The sequence below is a fragment of the Mus caroli genome, unplaced genomic scaffold, assembly GCF_978045245.1.
Source record: "Mus caroli unplaced genomic scaffold, Mus_caroli_1 scaffold_17, whole genome shotgun sequence".
Classification (NCBI taxonomy): domain Eukaryota; kingdom Metazoa; phylum Chordata; class Mammalia; order Rodentia; family Muridae; genus Mus; species Mus caroli.
In genome coordinates this window covers 8,169,192-8,191,158 of record NW_028227272.1, presented here as the reverse complement: position 1 = coordinate 8,191,158, position 21,967 = coordinate 8,169,192, and the positions used below count along the sequence as shown (strand labels likewise).

At 48.2% G+C, this 21,967-nt stretch overlaps 1 protein-coding gene across 3 annotated transcripts in view; it reads right to left on the bottom strand.

Annotated features, from left to right (window-relative positions):
* The window catches only part of Snx29 (sorting nexin 29), a 431,651-nt gene that overhangs the window by 314,374 nt on the left and 95,310 nt on the right, over positions 1–21,967 (bottom strand). For all 3 annotated transcript variants that reach the window (XM_021185334.3, XM_029470597.2, XM_029470598.2), the window contains one exon: positions 555–618. In XM_021185334.3, the coding sequence (XP_021040993.1) occupies positions 555–618 (64 nt within the window). The remainder of the gene's footprint in view (positions 1–554; positions 619–21,967) is intronic.

Genomic DNA, 21,967 nt, shown 5'->3' with positions numbered 1-21,967 from the left:
AGATGGACAGAAGTGGTGTGGCATATGTTCTTGAGATGATAAAGCTACTCTAAGACTGACCATGGTAATGGCTGCATATAACTGAGAATATATGAAAAGCCACTGAAGTGTGTGTGTGTGTGTGTGTGTGTGTGTGTGTGTGTGATATCAGTGAGGGCTGTCACTGGAGGCTCCTCCTCCACATCCTTCTTTTCAGAAGGTAACACTAGTGTTTCTGGTTGTCTATCCCCCTTGCTTATATGCAAGTCATAGCAAGTCTACTGAAATGCTCATTCAACAAAAGTAAGAAATCTGGTACGATCCCAGCATCCATGTCAGGCAACTCAACACTACCTGTAAATCTTGCTTCATGGCATCCAGTCCCCTCTTCTGGCCTACACATACAGACATGCACACATGCGTGCGTGTGCACACACACACACACACACACACAGGAATTTAAAGCAATAGTAAGGTAAGAAGTTGTCAGTCACAGCTATGGCAGCAAGGCAACACTGTCTCCATTCATACTCTCCTGGGAACAGAAATAAGTGACAGCTGTGATATCACAGTACCCATTCTCTTCTTCCAATTCATCCTTTCTGTTCATCATGGCCACAATGGCTTGGCGCAGTTCATCTGAAAAGGAAAGCAAAGGCAACATTTATGAGCAAATGATCCCAGCCAAGCTGTCCCCTGAAGCTTGTCTGCAGTACATGCCATTATATATGGCATGTCTAGGTAAATTCCCTGTTCCCTAGAGAGAATTCTTTTACAGCCTCAGAGACTCAATGGGCTCAACTGTCACCTTCATCCACCACACAAACAGAAGGACAATGTGAGATGTGAACCAATTCTATGTTGGGAGGAAGGGTGAATTCCTTGAGAACACACTCAGCTTGTAATTTCTGAGTGCTTTCCCAAGTCTCTGTTTCTGGGCAACATCTGTTGTGAACAGTGATTTATTGCCTCATACAGCTGTTCATCAGCCCAGACAGCAGATCAGGCAGTACTGAACTCCATGCTTGCATAAAGACAGTCCATCATTAGTAAACATCTGGCTCTCTACACTGCCTCCTGAGGTTAGCATACAGCTGACATAGGATAACATTCAATACAGAGTGTACACTGCACAAATATTTGAGAAAGCCACTCTACTGACACTTTGCACACAAAAAAGCATTCGAGGCTAGGGAATGACAATATGCCCCAAATGCCCCACCTCCATCAAGCTTCTCCACTGGTACTGTGCTCACACTGAAGGCATGGCCAGATTCTAGCTGCATCTTAAGAGCTGGAGAAGTCAGTATTGTTTCATCTGTTTCCTTGATTTCCCCTTATAGTGCAGCTAGAAAGCACAGGGCCCACATCTAAGAATAGTCTGTGACTACGTCCAAGAATATACACCATGTCCAGAACCAATTACATGAGGTCACAACAGGGGTGCTCAAGGGCTCAGTAGCCAGCTTTGTGGTTTACAACAGGAGGCATTGATGATTCTACCAAATGCCCTCAATTTAAAAATGTCTCACAATACAAAAGGTAGCTAGAAAATGCCTTTCCATAAGAGTTATTAATAAGAATTAGAGATAACAGTGAGAAGGTGAGGAACAAGAGGAAGGTGCTAATCTGTGGCCTAGTCAAGCATCCCTGAAAAACAGAGGAGACTTAGGATAAGGCCTAGGGCAGAAAACTGGCAGGGATGAGCCACTGAACACCGGTCACACCCTACCTGGAGACACAATGGGCAGGGCTCATATGTCCATTCCCTCATCATCGACCAAGAGCATACTAGGTTCACAGAGCTTCCCAAGCAAAGAGCCAGGCTCCCACCTGATCTGAGGAAGAAGAGGCCTTCCGAGGAAGGCTCTTAATGGGAGGAACAATGACTATCACAAGCCCATGTGAAGCCAAGTCAGTGGTCCCAGCCTCACTCCAGAATCCTGCCTCTGTGTGGCCTTCCTTCATACAGCAGGGAGCAAGCAGCACCCTTCTCAGCAGACAAGAGTGAGACAGGGGTGTCTTGCAGGCAGTGTCTCTCACAGGCTGCAGCAGGAAGCACAGAAGAAACTCAAACTGTTGCTAGCACTTAGAATGTTATCCTAATTAATAAATCTATAGAGGAAAAACAAAGCAAGTAATTTCTCCCAATGCCACTGTGGCAATGAAGGAAAACAGAATCAGACTCACTGTTCTATCAACAGAAGCAGAATAAAGCATTCTGGGCTCAGTCTTCAGGCAAGCCAGGTTAGCGCTGGGGGTACTGTGGACACAGGCTTTGGCTACTCCTCCACCCCAGGACCTTTGAGGATTCTAAATTTTCCTCTAGGCTTTCTTTCCCACTGGAAAACTTGGCTGAGCCTGAACCACACGTGAGCAAAGTGAAGGGATGCTCACAGCCGCCATCCGGGGCTGGAAGGCACAAAGTCTGCTAACTCAAGATCCTGCACTGTCTGCCAGCAGCCCTGACTACTCCTCTCTTCTCTGCAGCAACAGAGCTGGCTGACACTCATGAACTGCTTGTGTGGTACATGAGGAAGGACCAGAGTGCAGTAAATGATGGGGGCACTCACTTCCAGCACCAGTGTACACAGCACAGAGTGGCCTGGAGGAGTTAGGTGAGGTGCTGTCATACTGACAAGCCCTTTGTCCCTCCATGCTGCATTGCTTCTCCCAGAGGGAAAGCTCATCAACAGGAGCACAATCCCGAGCATGTGCGAGCATCTGTGCCCAACCTCCCTCCCCAGCTCAGCCACAGCCACAGCTTGTGTGGCTCAGAGGCCTCCTGGGGGGTCTCCAGATGATCCTGACTGCACTACCGGACACAACCTATGGTCAGACCTTCCTTGAAAATGGAAGTTACGATACACAGATGTTATCCAGATTTACTGGTCAGGGTCTCCAACTTACATTCTACAATAACCTGAACTCATCTGCCTAGGCCCTGGTAAGGATGTGTGTGCTTCTTTTGAGAAGCCTCCCTGACTGCCCTTGCCCTACAGCTGCTACTGGCATGAGACTGTGAGTCACCTTGTGTGGTGCTCTGACTAGGAATGGCCCCCATGGACTCTTGTGTTTAAATGTGTGGCTCATGGGGAATGGCACTATTGGGAGGTGTGGCCTTATTACAATAGGTATGGCCTTATTAGAGGAACTATGTCAGCCCGTAGGTAGGTTTTGAGGTCTCATATATAAGCTCAAGCTATGCCCAGTGTGACAGTTTCCTCATGCTGCCTTCAGGTTAAGATGTAGAACACTCAACTTCTCTAGCACTATGCCTGCCTGGATACTGTCATGCTTCCCACCATGATGATAATGGACTAAACCTCTGAAACTATAAGCCATTAAGTGTTTTCCTTTATAAGAGTTGCTATAATCATGATGTCTCTTCACAGCAATAAAAGCCAAACTACGAGACCTTGGTCTTCCCTATGTGCACACAGAATGTTGAAAATAGAATACATGCCATCTGCACAACTCAGTTCCAAGGATACCTCCTCAATGCATGTTTAACTATGGTGTTTGGTTTGATTCCAGAAAGATGAGTGGTCAGGGAGAACAGTCTAATCTAACATCCATACTTCCAAAACCATCAGCAAAACTCCGAGTGATGAATGTCACATTTTCTCTCCTATGTGGAATCTGTGTGTGTGTGTGTGTGTGTGTGTGTGTGTGTGTGTGTGTGTGTGAGCAGGGTGAGAAGGCGATGAAGGCATGCAGCAGAGGGGCTGCTTCAACCGAGGAATGAGAGCAGCAAAGGAAGCTGGGGACGTAGAGGGGATGATGATATATAATTATGCAAACGGCACAATAACACTTATTACATTATATGCTAACTATAAATGAATAAATAATACATACACACAGAAATCCAACGACAATACCAGCACTTTCTATGAAGCTACAAAGTTTCTGCCCAGCAAGCCTTGTTTCTAGTCTCAGCCTCCTGTTGTGGGCAATCAATACCACAGAGCAGGAAACTGATGCTAACAGTCCCTCCAGAATACCCAGTACCTCGCATCTCTACCACCTATGATGGTTGAAATCATCCTGGTGGGCAGATGTGAAGGCAAGAAGAAGTTCAGATACAGATTCTAGTAGCTTCCATTCCAGAACTAGAAGAAAACCTACAGCACATTGCTAACAATAGGCTCTGGGCCCACTCAGCCACATGTCCCAGGCAACCGTGGCAGGTATATGTATTTGCAGACTACAGGCTAGAATTGTGCTTCACTCCCCACAGGATGGCTGGTCTCAAGCACGGGGCAGCCACTCAGCTTCAGCACTTACAGGAGTTAGTCTCTGTAGTCAGGTACTCCCCTCAAATCCCAGCTCCACCTGACCTTCTAAGGTCACAGGGTTTAGTGACCTTCTTTGAGAACCTTAAGGATAAAGTGGGATCTTAACAGTCTCTGTTTCATAAGACATGGTGGCACATACCAGTAACCCCAGTGTTAGGAAGTAGAAACAGCAGGATCAAGAGTTCAAGGCCAAACTTGGCTACATAAAACCCTCTCTCAACAAGAACCAGCCAAACCCAGTCACAATCTCACAGAAATACTGTAAGGATTAACTGAGGTAATATGCAAAGAGGTGCCTAGAACACAGTGACATTTATCAGGTACTACTGATGATTCTCACTGTCCCTTTCCCTTCTTCAATTCAAGGGACAGAAGGTGGAAACACAGTACCAGTCCTTCATACTGGGCCCCTCTGCAGGAGTTGTGGGCTATACTAGGCTCCTGTGCTCCTTAACCTTGGATGTTAAAAGGAAACTTGAAAATGCTCTGCTGTAGAGCAGCAGATCAGATAGAGATTCTCCCAAAGGTCAAACAGCATCCAATGGGCAATGTGGGCCAACCAGGCCAGCACTGATGTACCACTGATAAGAGACTTAGCAAGCATCTGAATCCTGGCACCCTGGAGCCAGAAAGGAGGAGTCTGGATGCTGACATTCCAATTTGCAGCTGAATGTTACATTCCATAGGTGGGTTTTAAAGAACTGTATCCAGGAACCACACAGAATATTCAACCAGTGGCAGCCACCTCCAGTAACCACAGGGGAATCTGGCTGAAGCTGGCTGTGCAGACCCCCAATCCTGCTGTGCAGCAGGCACCATGGAGCTGCTGCCTGAAGCCAATGCAACCCAGCTCCATCATCCCAGCATGACCACACCTGCTCCACTCGCTGTTTCCAGCCTCCTGGAGGGACCCATTTGCACAAACATCAAAGTGATAGACAAGAGTCACAAGTACAGACAACATGACGCGATAGTTGTGGCAACCTTTTTAAAGATCCATCCCAGAGCCAGGCAGTGGTGGCGCACGCCTTTAATCCCAGCACTTAGGAGGCAGAGGCAGAGGCAGAGGCAGGCGGATTTCTGACTCCAAGGCCACCCTGGTCTACAGAGTGAGTTCCAGGACAGCCAGGGCTACACAGAAAAACCCTGTCTCAGTGGGGTGAGGGGGTGGGAGTCCATCTCAGAGCGAAGGGCTGCCAGCCCAGCACCCCTCCTGCCTTCCATGGGCTTCCACAGTGGCGATGGCAGGAAGAGCATGGCCCACAGCTCTGACAGGCTCTAATGTGCCTGCTGCTCTGCTGCCCTTGTGCCTTCCAGGCAGCAGTGAGGGAGTGTGGCTTCAATGGGACTTTCCCAGCCCCTAATCCCAAGAGCTTCTGGTGAACAGAGGCTCTCCCTCCCGTGCACTCTTCTCTCCAACATGGCACAGCTCTTTACTTACTAGTCCCTAACACCAGGATTCCTGCCTCTTTCCTGAGGCAAAATCTCCAGAAAAACACAAAGCAGGGTCCTGACCACCAGGTTCTGTGAGCTTGGCCATGCCAGGTAGGGCCTCTCGAAGCTGAATGGCCATGGCCACCTCTCAAAAGCAGTTCTTTGCTTGGCTGCAGAAGAGTGAGCAGCAAATGCAGCCAGACACAGGAAAATGTCAGCGTCAACCGTCAGAAATTGATCTGGGATAGAAAGCATTTCCAATCACTGCACAAAGGATAGTTTTGTCTACAAATGCTGCCAAGGCAAGGAACCATTTTGGAAGCAAAAAACAAGACTTCAAGCTCCACTTCTGCTATGAACTGAAATAAGTCCCAGGCAGAACAGTACTTAAATATGGGAAATGAAGCAATCAAAACTATAAATACCTGAGCAAACACTCCTTCCATTCGTTCTCCTGGTCTGGAAGGCACGTAGGGGAGCAGAACAAGCTTGTCAAGCCCAGGCAGGGAATGTAGGTGCCACTCTGGACACCCGAGCCTCAGGCCCCGGCCTCTCAGCTTGCTCAGTGGGAGAGTCTTGGCTAAGACACTATAGGACAGTGGTCTATGGCCGTTCCATGGGGGCCCTGCCCTTCCACCCCCATTCACCCAGTTGCATACTGTCTACAGTTGCTTTCACAACAAGACAGCACGTGTTGCCCCCACTCTCCACCCTGTCCACCTCAACTCTGCCTCTGCCTTAAATAAGAGATAAAGGGAGCTCTCTGTAGTTATGCATGTGGCCCTGACTCTGGCTACATCCAGACAAGGGACTAGACAGGAGCTTTGGTAAGAGAAAAAGAGGTGGGCCAGTGGTGGTGACACTAGGGAGGGAGAGGGAGAGCTCTAGATTAGCTGATCTTTTCCTTCTTCTGACTCTATCAACTGCTCTCCTTCTCGCCTGCCCCTGTGTCTTAGCACATAGTCCTAAAACGCCTATCTGCACCCCAACTCAGAGCTGCCCTTCAAGCCTCCTCTCAAGGTATCCTCCACTGGTTCACCTTTGCTCTCTCAGGTCTGTGGCAGCTCTAAAGATCACAGACCTGCCCCAGCTTATTTCCAATCCAGTTCCAGACTCTGCTGCCACAGGCCTCCAGCCCATACACACCAGGAAGACACTGGTGACAACTGACTCCAATTGAGCCAATCATCTAGAATTTTCACAAAATGAATGGGCTGTTGTCTAAGACTGCAGAGATAAAGCTAGGTGGAAACAGATGCATCCAGCCAAGGAGACCTAGTTCTAAAGCCAGGCAGCAAGGTCCTCGAACTAAAAGCTCATTTGCCCAAAGGCCAAGTTGGCATTGCCATCCTGAAAGGAGAAATGAAACTGCTGGGTTCTTGCTATGCTTCTTTAGGCACCAGGTACAGAGACCTAAGTAGGTCAAATGCAAACATTGGTACATAAAGCATCAAATAGAGGAGTCATTGCGAGTCCAGAGAAATGGTAAAGTGTCACACACGTGTCAGAGCCCTGCAGTCTCACAGAAGGCCACAGACAATTGAAACTGCAGACCATCTGGATTGACTGTCTTGAGCAGTGGCAAGGCCTCCTGATAGACAAAGGAGCCATGACAGCTACCTTATGGGACAGGAGCAAAAGGTCCAGGCTGACTTAAAGAGGTCATGCAGCTACAGGAGACAGGGCAACCATACATACATGCAGCTACAGGAGACAGGGCCACCATACATGCAGCTACAGGAGCCGGGAAAGCACACATGTGTGTGTGCCAGGCTCCTGCAAGTCCTAGTGGATTTCTGCCTTTGTCTTCTGAACTGGAAAGGGTCTGCATCCTCCCATCATCAGCTAGACCTTGTTCCTCTAAGGTCTCTCACATAGCACACATCTATTGTCTGGTGGCTATAGCTGTTCAATAATAGCCATCCTAGGATACCTGGAGCAGCACCTGACCGCAGCACACACTGAGAACTACTGAATAGATCAAGGGTCAGGTGAAGAAGTGAATTAATTCAACAGTAAATGGCTCACTGTGGCCCACTGCTAAAACCCACCCTCAGCTCCAGGAACTGAGTGTCAAATGGGCTGGACAGAAAAGTCAATTGCCTTTAATAACAAGCTCAAGGCCTCATCCAAGAACACTAAACACCGGGTTCAAAGCTGTAATTTCCTGCCCTGCTGACAGGCATTCAGGCCAAAGTACAGAGTTTGCCATCATGAGTCTGTAGGGCGTGATGCATGCAACAGTGAAGGAGGTGGGGCAGCAGGAAGGGGTGAGACAAGCCTACATGTCAAAGCCATAACCTAAAGTGGGTGAGCCAACAAAGCTATGTCCACTCCCCAACCCTAAATGGCCACAGGAACACTCAGTATGATTTCACAAGGCTTAGAAGAGCAAGAACCCACCTTAACACCCAGAGGCCTAACGGTGACCAGAGACCCACAGCCCAGAGCCACTGGCCTGCTCACACAAAGGAGTCCATAGCTACTAAGTAAATTGTGGTGTGAGGGGAGGGGATAACCCTGAGGCTATCTGGTCTTAGATCCCTCTTTAAACAGCACTTCTGGATGGAGGTAAGTGTGCACACATACACAGTCACATGTCTGTGCACGTGTGTGTTCCTATATGTGTGGTAAATCTGGCTTTATGAAACATCTTTCCCATAAACTTTCAAGAGCTTTTACAAACACTCCCCCTGAGGCCCATACTTGGTTATATTTAAAGAGCAACTCACAAAACTATGTCTACAGAAATAAAAATGTTCTTCTATGGGTACTTAACCTGTATCATCATTTTGAACTTAACATCCTATTTTTATATCATTGTCTTCCTACCCACTCCCTTTCCTTATCCACCAGAGAAAGGATAAACTATCCTAAGCTTCAAAATATAATTTGAAATCACTCTCAGGCCCACTGTACCTTTTTCTGCTGTTTCTTCCTCCTGCAACCTTCCCTGCCTGAGCCCCACCAAGAGCTTCTACTTCAATAAGGAGGGGGGAAAGAGAAACAAAAGTGTGTCAGGCCAGCTGCCAGTGCGGAGGTGCCCAGGAGTGCCACATGAGGCTGTGCTCGCTCCGTGTGCCCAGCAATGCACACAGCTTCCAGACAATCTCTTCTGGAAGAGAAGGAGGTAGTAGAGTAGACACTCATGTGCACAACACAACGGAGGAGACACAAGGGTGGGGACTGGTCCTAGGTCATACAGCTAGTAAAGAGAGGGCATAGAGCCCCCACAAGGCAGGTTCCCTAGTCAAACCTATCCCTTGACACACATGGTAACTGAGTGGTCTCACCCTGTCCTATTGTCCCATCCAGCAGTTGGAGGGATCCAGCAATTCTTCCAACTGCTTTCTGTCTGCCTCTAGAAAACCAGAACTGATGAACTCCTGGCCCCATTCAGCTTGAAAACAATTGTTTCTGTTTAATCAGAATGCATAAGGGCTTGAGAAACCCATGGCCGCAGGAAGAAAAACATAGGGAAAATGTTAGGCACAGAAGAAAGCCATCTTCCAACTTCCTGGGAAGGCTCCACACCCTCATCACCTCTGTCAGTCACTTCTATACTCTTCCAGACAAGTCTCCCCCATTCCCCATATATATTCACATACAGTATTTGTTTCCAGTGGCATAAAGCACAAGTCTTTAAGGCAGGTGCCCTGAAAATTATGATAGGGGGCTGAAGAGAGAGCTCAGTGGTTGAGAGCACTGGCTGCTCTTCCAGAGGACCCAGGTTCAATTTCCAGCACCCACATGGCAGCTGAACTGTCCAAAACACCTGTTCCAGGGGATCCAACACCCTCATACAGATATATATATGCAGCCAAAATACTAATGTACATAGAATAAAAATAAGTAAATAACTAATATAATAAAGACGTGCTTATGAAGAGAAGAGCACAGGCCCTCAAACCCCTGAGCCACAGAAGCCACTTTCTGCCCTGCTTTTCCTCCCTTGTTAACACATGTATATTGTGCCTGTCCCTTAGTTTGTTATGACAAGGGAAAGTCCTGCTACTACAGGCTCCTGTCGTGGTATCTCCAGGAACAAAGTGGCCACTGAGTTGCATCTTACATGGGAAAATCCCCTTAAACTAAAGGAATAGATTTACTTTTTTCAAATGTGGCTGAGGAGTAAGCATCAGGACTTGAGCTCAGATTCCCAGAATCCATGTAAAGCCAGATAAAATGAGGCAACTCACAGCCATAACCCAGCCCTCCTGTGGTAAGACAGAAGGCGAAGACCACAGAGTCCCAGAACTAGCCTGGCATTCAGTGGCCAACAAAAGAGAGGCTGCCTCATATAAGGAAGATGGCAAGCACCAGCACCCAGGATTATCTTCTAGACTCTACAGGTCACGATGGTGTGTGCACACCTACACACACACACACACACACAATCATCACAGCCCGACAATTCACTAAGAATTCAATAAAATCCAGGTCCTTTTCTGCACCAGGCAGCCTGTTTCCCAGATAGTCATTGCTCCCTTTCCTTAACCGCTCTATTCCCACTACTCTCCAGCCTGAGTTTGTACTCAGGCTTGGTTTTCATCTCTCTAATCACAGGACAGTTCCCTCAAATTCTGTGTAAGGCAGGGCCACCTGGGAAAAGACGGACAAGCATGAGGTCCTTAGAGGGATATGGGCACAGAGAAAGACCCACTGTCCTCAGTGGGCTGAAGTCAGGCTGCCCCCATTTCTGATGGCTCCGAGCAGCTGGAACCTGCTCTTCCCACAGAGCTGAGCCTGAGCTGCTGTTAGCCAATGGTCTTAACATGCAGGCTTTTGGATGACCAGGTTGCAGACCACCACTGTAAAACTCCCTGCTCCAAAGCCGGAGTTCCTGGCCCCTCACCAACTCAGCAATATCAAAGTAATAGGAACACATGCGCCTGGTCTTTCTGCACCAGGGCCATCAAACATACAGAGCTGGGAGGGGCCTATGTCAGACACAGAAGCAGCGAAACTTCAAGAAGACAGAATAGCGCAACTTAGCAACCTGGGCCAACTCCCCCAGGAATACGGTGAGCCACAGGGAGACCTAATGTCCTGTCCTGTCCAACTCAGAAAAGGCTAGAGAAGACAGCACCTAGGCACTGGAAACCAATAGAAGCAGAAACCCAGGCTTAGGGGCATTTTTGCCACTTAATATTTTATACATATGTATTTTATTCATTATACACACACATACATACACACACACAGAGTCTAGTCTCTGTATAAAAAAAAATCAAGAAATACTTATATAAATTAAGAAAATTAAATATGATATTTTTCTTTTTAAAAAGTCTTCTACTTTACTACCTAAAGTTTAAAAAAAAAAAAGGCAGTTCATCTTTTTAGAAGTATTTACCAGACTAAAACCAGGACACTTAAAGGATGCTTAGAGACAATAGAAACAGCAGTATTGAGAGGCCACTTATAAAGGGAGGTGGCATAATTTTTTTTTATTTTGTTTTTCTTTTTTAGCAGGGCAGCTTCCCTAAGACAGCACTCAGGAGCAGGAAAGCAGAGCCTCTCCCCTCAGACCTCACTCCTCCAGCCCTGGGACAGCACAGAAAGACAGAGCAGAAAGTGTCACACTCTGACTGGTTGGGTGGAAGTTCTCCAGTCTGGCAGGTCACACATTCCTCCGCTCTGCAGAGCTCTCACCAGGGGCCACCACTGTGGCTTTGTTGTTGTTGTTGTTGTTGTTGTTGTTGTTGTTGTTTGCTGTTGTTGTTTAATGCTTCTCATCAGAGGCCAATGTACAGCCAAGTCTGGGAAGCACAGGAGCAGGGTCCCCAGAAGAAGAGGGCTTGATACAGCTCATAGTTGTGGTGAGAGCTGTCACCTATATTTTTAAGTTCCTACAGTGGGTCAGAATAACCAACAGACATTATCTCAGTCAGTCTTCCGAACAATCCTCAAAGACTGGGACTGTTTCCACTTTTCAGAAAAGCAGACTGAGGCTCAACAAGAACTAGGTCAGAGTCACAGAAGGAAGTGAAGGCCCTTGCTGACCACAGAGGCTAGTCAGATGGAGGAGGCCCCTGCCCTGGTCCTCACAAGGACTTCCTCTGGGAGAAGTTTGAGATATTGACATATGTACCCTGTTATGGTTTGGACCTTAATTTGCCCCCAAAGTCTTGGTCCAGAGTGCAACTGCTGGTAGGTTCTGGACCCTCTGGGAGGTGAAGTCTAGATGACACAAGTTTAGTAACCAAGGCACATGCCTTGAAGGGATCCTGGCACCCTAATACCTTTCTTCCTTGCTCTCTCCTTGTTCCCCAGATTCTCACCTACAGGTGAGCAGCTTCCTGCACTTCAAGCTCCCACTCCAGCACTGTATCTGGCCCAAAGACTGCAGTCAACCAACCGAATTTAACAAAACTTTTGAAACAATAACCCCAAATTAACCATTTCTTCACCATGTTTTTAATTCAACAGCTAGTATTTCATTCAAATAGCAGTCTCATTATACATGGTCCAAGAGCATTCAAATAAAACATCAGATGTTACACTGAAACTAATAGAAGAGAAAGTGGGGGAAGAGCCTTAAACACATGGGCACAGGGGAAATTTTCCTGGACAGAGCACCAATGGCTTATGCTCTAAGATCAAGAATTAACAAATAGGACCTCATAAAATTGCAAAACTCCTGCAAGGCAAAGGACACTGTCAATAGGACAAAACAGCAACCAACAGTTTGGGAAAAGATCTTTACCAATCCTACATCCCATAGAGGGCTAATATCCAATTCATTTAATAACTGCCAGCAGGGTGTGTGCCATGTGCAGGTACTGGGTGACACTGAATGCAAATTACTTTATGAAACCCTCCAAATCACCTCTCAAAACAAGATTGAGATGAACCCCCTCTACAGGTTAAGAAAGCTAGGAGGCAAAAAGTGATATGCCCAAGGTCACAGGCAAATTGTGACACAGGACTAGGATTCGACCACAGGCCATTTGACAAAGGATCCCACGGCCCCAGGTGTAGTTGGTGTGTATGTACATGTACATGCACATGTGTATGTACATGTACATGCACATGTGCATGTCCAGTACTACAGTTGCATTTCAGAAAGAAGGGGCCAGGCTCTCTAGTGGCTCCACTAGAATCGAAATTCTCAAGCCTTAGATGTGAGGTGGTGTCCCCTAGGTCACAGGTCATGGGCATGTTCTGTCTGGCTTCACTCTTCCACTTAGCATAGCTTCAAGGGGAAGTGAGGCCCAGTTACTGGCTAGCAGAGTTCACTTGGAGCATAGCCTATGTACATGAGAGGTAAACAGCCTTTCTGTTGATTCTCAAAGCCACCTCCGCGACACCAGAGGCCAGACTTTGAGCTTGATCGTTGCTAATTTGCAACTGAATAGAGTACCTGAACTTCCCCACAGACAGCCTTCATTCCCTTGCTTTTCAACTGTCAGCTTTGTATTTCAAGCAGGTCAGTCACCACCCCACAGCCTGACTTTAGCAAGCTTGCAGGCTTGCCTTCAGCAAGCGCAGGTGGCAGAAGTTCATTGATATGAAGAAATGTATTGAATATATATTGTGGCTTTGGTCTGATTGGGAATAAGGGGTGCTATGAGGGCTGGTTAGCCAGACGGGCAACTAAGGTTTCTGAACTATATTGATCTAAGACCGAGGTATGTGCCAAGAGGCCGTGGGTTATTCATAATAGCACCATAAAGCCATGTTTGTGCAAAGTAAACACAAGGAAGCTGCAATACCTCCTTGACGGATAAGAATAATTCATAGAAAACCTAGTCCCAAGCCAGGCACAGCCGCCAGCTGCCATAATTCCCAGGCAGGTCCATGGAGCATAAATAAATTTTATGCCCCAATCCAGCTAATTTTTATTATATATTTAGGGAGGAATTGTAGCCTCCCCCAGCCTTGAGCAGACTGATTCAGACCTTGCTGGAACTGTGAATGAGACCACCTAGGGTGGAGTCTTCTGACCTAGATGGTTCTATTGCTCTGTCACCTGTGCTGCTCTTCTCCAAGAAGCTGCTACCCACTGAGAGGCTGAACCTGTCTTCCTGAGATATTCCTGAGATATTTGACAAGCTGTGGAATTGACGACCTAATGCTAACAGCTCTGACAGACTAGTGCTAACAACTTGGCAACAAAGTATCAAGAAGCCTGGCAGTGGCAGGGGATGCCCCCCTCCCCTTAAAAGCACAGACTCTTAGGAAACACTGGGACCTTGATCAGCAATCTGCCTTGGTCTCGTTTCTTCTCTCGCCTTTCCTCCCTTACAGCTCCGGTCTCCGACCAAAGGTCCAGTGGTCTAAATGTAAATGTGCCACAAGTACTGCCCCTTATTTCACTTAGGTTGGCCTGCCACTCACAACCAAACAAGCTACACATCATATGCAACAACTTGGAAGTCACACGGAGATGGCACTGATGTCAATGTGGTCTGTGATGAAGGAGAAATGGAGGTGAGAAGAGTAGCCTTATACTTGTTTGGTGCCACAAGTGGCAGATGGGGACTGGGGAAGCAGATGCTAAATGCAATCTGCTTTGGGTTTTGGTACCCAACCAAATGACCCATCAAGCAGCCCCACAGCTCTGAAGTGCAATGACTCCCCAGAAGCAGAAAAAACCTGCAGATATGATGTTCATACATATCCTCCATCTTCTCCTACCTTCAGCTGGACAACTGGCCAAGTTCAGCCAGAGAACACATGGCTCTGACTTGACCACATCTGCCAGTCTGCCATGCCCCAGGGCTGCAGTGTCAGCATCTGTTGTTTTGAGCTTCATGCATGGTGGGATGGTGGAGTTAACCCACGGTAGGAAAGACTAACTGCATGTGAAATCCTCACGGATAATTAGGATGCCACGTTGCACAGCTTCCACCCACCCTCAGGCTGTGGTATCAGATACACTGGCAAGTCTCAAACAGATTCACACATAATCTGCAATTAATTAGAAGCACCCAGCTATTGGGAGGGCCCAGATGAATCCCACTCTGTGAAACTTCAGCAGAAACCCACAAAACTCTTCAGTAGCGCTCAAGCTCCACCTTCAATATGGATGGGTTCTAGCCCCAGAAACAGCACACCCCGTGCAGCCATCAGGCCACAGCTTGCCTTTGCCAAGCCCTGGGTTCTGGAACAGGAAGATTGTGGTACCTTCTGTGTGCATCCAAAGTTAAGGAGGTGGTTTGATGGGAAATTAAAATAAGGAACCTACTGTGTGCCTTAAAAGTTAAAGAAATGAGTTGATGAGGAAAAGAGAATGAGGAACCTACTGTGTGACTCCAAAGTTATGGAGGTGACCTGATGGGACAGGAGAGAAGGAGCTCTGTAGGATCCAGGATGTTAAGCTAAGGTCACTACTCCTCCAGCTCCTCAATCCTAGGCAGTATGAAGGGATGAAGAGGCAGCTCCGTGGATTCACAGTGGAGACAAGCAGGGCTCACTGATGTGGTTTGGGGGTAAAAGGACCCTCACAGGCTGATGTGTCTGAACACTTGGAACCCAAGTGGTGGCTCTGCTTGGGGAGGTGAAACCTTTATGACTACGGTCTTCCTAGCAGAGATGAATCACTGTGGGCGGGCCTTGAAGCTGGTAACTTCCTGGCTTCCACCCCAGCTCTCTGCTTCCTGATCACCAGAATGTGAACAAGACATACACAAGTTCCCACTGCCTTGGACAAAGCCTCCCAGCCACCACACCTCTTCTTCCATGGTAAACTTAGCCCATGAGTCAAAGTAAGCTGTCCCTTAAACTGTTGCTATCAGGTACTGTGTCACATCGATAGGAAAGCTGGAGAACACAGTCACAGAAGCGGGTTCTAACGGCTCGGAGCACAGCTGTGAGCAACAGTGGAACCCACTTGGAGCTCTCTCCATCCAGCTTGTCCTGCTGCCTGGAGCTATGTGCACCCAGCACTTCCACCAACACTCTGATGACTGCCAACTGTGTGGAACACTCAGGACTCCCCTCATGCAGCAGGAAAGAGTTCCATGCCCAGCCACCTGCACCCCTCTGTCTGTGCTGGGCACATAATTGCACTCTTGAGCTAAGAGCTAAAGGTTATTCAGAGGCAGCCATGTTGGTGCAAGAATGTAATTAGAAATTGAACAACTCATGGCATTTAGTGTTCATTAACTTAATACCCCTACTGCTTTCTTACTGTCATAAGGTGACAGTCCTTCCATGCCTTAGCAAATGACCATCACCCAATGGCTTCTAAGAAGCAGTTTCCCAGACCCCACATGAACCCCCAAGATACTCGTCCTGTTTCCTTGTGTCTCAGGAAGGCCTCTCACTCACCAGGGTTTCCTGTCTAAAGCCACCTGACAGCATCCCAAGCAGCGGTTGCCAGTGCTGCACATCCCAGGGGAAGCTGCCCCACGACACTGTAGCCCTGGGACTCTGTTCTCCTTTGCTGCCTGCTACCCTACAGAATAGAAGGTTAATACCTGTTCTCCAGTTTCCCTTCAGCTAGAAGGACGAGGGGACTGAGTTCTGGTCAGTGAGACACAAAGAGAAGTCTGCGAAGTAGACAGAAAGAGGAGTCCATTTCCCAATAGAGGAAAAAGTGCCAATACTTCCCGCTGGCTCTTGCTTTCTGCTGAAAATGAGTGTAGTGTCTGTAACAGCAGGAATTGCCTGCATCAGATTAGCCAAAGCAAGAGCTCAAGGAGGAATCTAGAGAAAGAAACTGAATGGAAGCCATGGGGGAGCATGGCTTCCTGGCTTGCTTCCCTTGGCTTGTCCATCTTCCTTCCCAGTGATGGTCTCTCCCACTGTGAGTAGGCCGCTTCCCATGAGGAGGGGCGTGGAGTCCAGCAGCCCGGCCCCAGGATAAAGAAGAGTGTTCACAATCTCAATCCCTCTCTGTCTCCTCTTTCATCAGGGCTTTTAGGGGAGGTGTCACTAAAAGTCTGAGGGTGAAGATTGGGCTAAGTGATGCAGCATCGAGGAGGGGAGGGCAAAGAGTCAGAGTGTCTGAATGGCAGGGACTAGGTCCCAAACACAAATCCCACCTTAACTTTGCCAGTGCTACTCAGTGTCTTTGCCAAGACAGCTGTAGCAACAATATTGTCCAGGAATAAGCAAAACAAATGTACGCCAGCCAAGCACCTCAGTCCCCAGTGAGGACAACAACATACAGGCACTTCTGAACCTCCGTCCTCCTTCCAGCTGCTTTGATGGAGGTGTCTGCTCTGTCCCCAGGGGGCTGAACACTAGTGAAGACGGATGGCAGGGGGACACCTCCGCGGGGCTGACAGGACACCCACTGCTGAGCTCTCTGTGCAATAAGGTTGGCTCCCAAGTTCTCCATTCAATCACCGACTAAACTCCAACACCATGAGAAATTTGCAAAATTCTTTCTCTGGGGTAATTACTCCACTTCAAGTAATATGGCTCATCACTGACAGGCCATACCACTGAGCTCAGGGGCTTCTGGGAATTTTCCTCAGAGCCATGGGCACCACCATCTCCATCCCCTTAGCTTCCCATTACTAACTCAGCACATCTTCCTCTGTGAGTCACCCCTGCTTCTAGGAGACAAAAGTCTACTTTATCCTGGATGTTCATCTGTCAGTAAGGACCTGAAGATGAGCTGCTGTTGGCCCTTCCCCAAAGCAAAGGCAACAGTGATGGTGCAGGAAGAAACACTGGAATCCTGAGGTCTGCTTCATGGCCAGTCTAGCTACCTGACAAGCCAATGAGAGGCCATGCCTCAGAAAATTAGGTAGACATGGTAACATGGGTGAGAGAATGCCCAGGAGGCCCCAACCCTACCCCAAGAACTACAGGCAATGGCAGGAATGCTGAGAGTGGGGGATCTTCCTCGGGGAGGAACACACCACTTGTTTATCCATCCGAATGGCCAGCCCTGAACACTCACATGCGAGTAACAGTACAGACTAAAGAGCTGGACTTATTTATTCAGGGGGGTGTGTGTGTGTGTGTGTGTGTGTATGCAGACACATGGAACAACAATTATGAGTGAAGGAAGAGGCCATGAACTGAAAGAGCCAAGGATAGGAGTGAGGAATGGGAAGGAAAAAGTGGCATAACTAAATTATAATAACAGAAAAAAAATTAAACAAGGATGATTGAGGAACAAGAGCTGAGAGTGTCCTCTAGCCTAACACACATGTGCACACACATAAACATACATACAGGAAAGCATACACACGCTTTAGTACCATGCAAGCAGAGTTAGGTTAAGAGCCAGCCCCACGCGTGCACAGCAGCATCCAGGCTGACACAGACCAGCAGACACAGGGAGGCAGCAGAGCAGGGCAGGGCAGGGCAGGTCTCCACCATGCTCTGCAATCACCATGCCTCACTGCTACGTGTCCCTTGCATCTGTCCTGAAGGAGACAGGTACTCAGAGTATGAGGCACACTGTATTCAAGATCTCAAGCAGATGTGTGTGAGAAAATCTAACAAAATGTTTCCTAAATTCAGAGGGCTCATCACATCAAGTATTCCACAATGGAGAATGTTTCAGTCCAGGATGTGAGAATGGGGACCTGCCATCAGTTCACCTTCAGAGGTTGTGGATACAGCCACAATGCAAGGCCACTCGGATGATAAGGAGAAAGGAAAATACTTTAAACCACCTGGGCCAAAGTCTAGCCAAAGTGACCCCAAGCTTGGTTTTCCTAGAGAACAGTTTCCTGTGCTAAGGACCAAGTGTCACAGGATACTCTCTTCAAACAAAGTCCATTGCTAGCTGGGACCCAGTAGCAGCCATGACTCCAGGGAAATGGTTCTGATTCTTTTTCCTGCTGGATCTGAAACTAGATACTTAGATTTATATTGCCACAGCCAGGAAACCAGAAAGGTATAGACCAGTGTTTTAAGTACAGTTCATCTTTTTTCTCAAATAATTATGGAAGGACAAGGCAGGGTGTCGGGTGAGACTCGGGCTCCATGCCCTCTGGCTATGCTGATACTAATCCAGTGAAAACCCCCTTCCTTTCTGCTGTCTAACAGCATTTCCTCAATGCTTCCTAACAGTGACAAGGGTGTAGACACCCTCAGTGTCCACGGCACTGCCGCTGGGATGGCCTCTCTCAAGCTGCTTCTGTACCCCACTCTTCTTGGCAAGTATCCCCATCTCTCCAAAGGCTTCTTTAGCCCTACCACACCCATGCACAAAGCTTTCCATCCCTCCAACTGAGGCCACCCTACAGACTCCACCACACAGGTCTGTCCCCTCCTCCCTCCCATTCCTGGCATCTCGGGTGAGGAATGTCTGTGTTAGTGTCGGTGGTATCAGCTGCAGCACCTGATCAAAGGTATTCACTCTTTTAGGCACTGGGCTGGGGTGACAGTTCATAACCTCAGGGCTTGTGCTAGGATTTCCTGCTCAGGATGCACTCCTGAGAGAAGTAGATGGCTGAAAGTGACAAGAAGGCGGTTAGTGCCCACGGGTGACAAAACAGCCATGCCACTCCCATATGACCCCCTCCCTCCTGTGTCACTCCTATATGACCACTTCTCTCCTGTGTCACTCCTATATGACCCTTTCCCTCCTATGTCACTCCTATATGACCCCTTCCCTCCTGTGTCACTCCCATATGACCCCCTCCCTCCTGTGTCTCTCCCATATGACCCCTTCCCTCCTGTGTCTCTCCCATATGACCCCTTCTCTCCTGTGTCACTCCTATATGACCCCTTCCCTCCTGTGTCACTCCCATATGACTCCCTCCCTCCTGTGTCTCTCCCATATGACCCCTTCCCTCCTGTGTCTCTCCCATATGACCCCTTCTCTCCTATGTCACTCCTATATGACCCCTTCTCTCCTGTGTCACTCCTATATGACCCTTTCCCTCCTATGTCACTCCTATATGACCCTTTCCCTCCTATGTCACTCCTATATGACCCCTTCCCTCCTATGTCACTCCCATATGACCCCCTCCCTCCTGTGTCTCTCCCATATGACCCCTTCCCTCCTGTGTCTCTCCCATATGACCCCTTCTCTCCTGTGTCACTCCTATATGACCCCTTCCCTCCTGTGTCACTCCTATATGACCCCTTCCCTCCTATGTCACTCCTTATGAGCCCATCCTTGTCCAGTTGCCATTCGGCCACATCTCACTTCCAGTATTTGACCTCTCTCTGGGCAGGATCCACACTGCAAGAGCTGAGGGTGCTGCTGGGCACTGAGTGCCTCTCTTAGTCCTCACAGCAGCTATAGGAACCTCATCCTGTGCATTTCAGTGATGGGGAAATTGAGGCACAGAGTTTATAAGCTTCACCCTTCCTCCTGTACCTAGAACAGTGCCCACTATGTGACAGACATTTAGTAAACATTTGGGGAGTCGATGAACAAATTATGAAGAACTGAGGTGTGCCTAAATCATATCTGGAACCTTCCAATTTCTGACAGTCGCTGTAATCCAGGAAACAAGGTTCAGAAGGAAAAGCCAGTCTCCAGTGTTAGCAACCTCTGCTGCACTATCCAGGCACAGCCTGTGTGACTAAGTCACACAGGACTTGGACTGTGACCTGGTTAATGGTCTCTGTTCGTCCTAAAAAGATCTCATCATTGAACCCTCAGCCAAGCCCTGGGCTAGATGCCGAGCCCTCCCATTGGCTCAAGTGCCATGGTGCTTCTCAGTTTCATTTCTCAAACGTCCAGTGTCTGGAATAGTGTTGCTAGGCAATGAGCCAGCCTGCCTCACTGAGACTGAAAACCCCCTCACATGATATCAAGAGAAAAACAGACTGCTTAGTAAGGCTAGTGAGCAGCGAAAGGTATTTCTCTTGCCCTCTCCTCCATGGCTTGACATCAGAAGTGACAAAGAAATGAGCAACTCCAGTTGCTTGTCTCCCCACTTTCTCTGAACCCCAGGAAAGAAAAGGAAGGCAGTGGCCAGGACTCAAAAGCCATGTAAGTATCTGTGGCTAAGCAATGATAGCAAGGGAGAAACAGTTTCTAGCTAGCTAGCAGTATGTTCCCTTCTAAAGTAGACCAGACTCTTCTCCTCCCAAAAGCCATCACAATGGGGATAGCCTTACAGGAAACTGTGTGCACATCACCTCTGCCAACCCCCGCCCCTCACTGTTGAAATAAGGCATCAGCACTCAACACCCACAACTGAGACGCAAAACCCCAAGGTCTTTGCAAAGGGAGGGGAGGACAGACAGCAAGGACAGAGGCACACCCTGGTGCTAAAGGACTGTCCACCAACAACAGGGGGAAAGGCTCATTATAGTTCTCAACTCCCAAATACAGAAACTAATTCAAGAGTGGAGAGAGGCAGCAGTTACAAAGGTGAGGGGCACAGCAATGAGTGTCTACCGGGTAGATTCCCACTACATTTGCAGCCTCATGAAAGACAAATGGCATCAGGAAGCCTCATGCTCAGACCACCCGTTCTGGGCTGGTCTGCAGGTGCCTTTCACACTTGCAGCTGCCATGACATCTTTACAGTGAGGGTGACAGGGCTGAAGAGACAGCAAACACCCACATGAGTGATGAGCAGTCCCTAGAGTCTTGTCATTTCAAATAGGTCTGTTCTTTTCTTAAGCTTTTCAGCAGATATTCAGCATCCCTGTCCCCACCCACTTACTGGGATACTTACTGGGCAAACAAAGAGCCTGTTGTCACTGGTATAACCACAGTCAGGCTTTGCCGAAGGCATTCTCATGCCAGGCAGGGGGATCCAGGGTCTCCTGGCATGGCCACATATCCCCTTGGGTTGAAATCACCCTAACTAAGAAACATATCTGTTCAAGTGTCTAGAGAGGATTAAGGGTACACATCCAGGAAAGGGGGCTTCAGAGGCTTGTAATTGTAGGGATGCCATCATTAAAACAAAAACCATATCCACCCATTTGGAGGCCTAGACACTGTGTTTGGAATCCAGTAAATGAATCCTTTAAGGGTGCTAACAGTCTCACCTACAAGTTACTGAACACTTAACATGGGTAACTCTGAGATACATTTTTCCAATCTGTCTTTTCAAATTGTAAGGTACACACTCTTCTGAGTATGTTTCTTGTATATATGCGTTTAACCTTCACAAACCCACCAGAGGAGCAAGCACCATTGCTAGCCCCACACCAACACAAACCTTGGTTTGAAGCTAGTGAGCTTCACCAGAGTGGCCCCTGGTGGTGAGGGTGCTGCAGTGCCGCTTACAGCCATCAGCAGGGAAAGAGTGGCCCCTGGTGGTGAGGGTGCTGCAGTGCCGCTTACAGCCATCAGCAGGGAAAAAGTGGCCCCTGGTGGTGAGGGTGCTGCAGTGCCGCCGCTTACAGCCATCAATAGGGAAAGA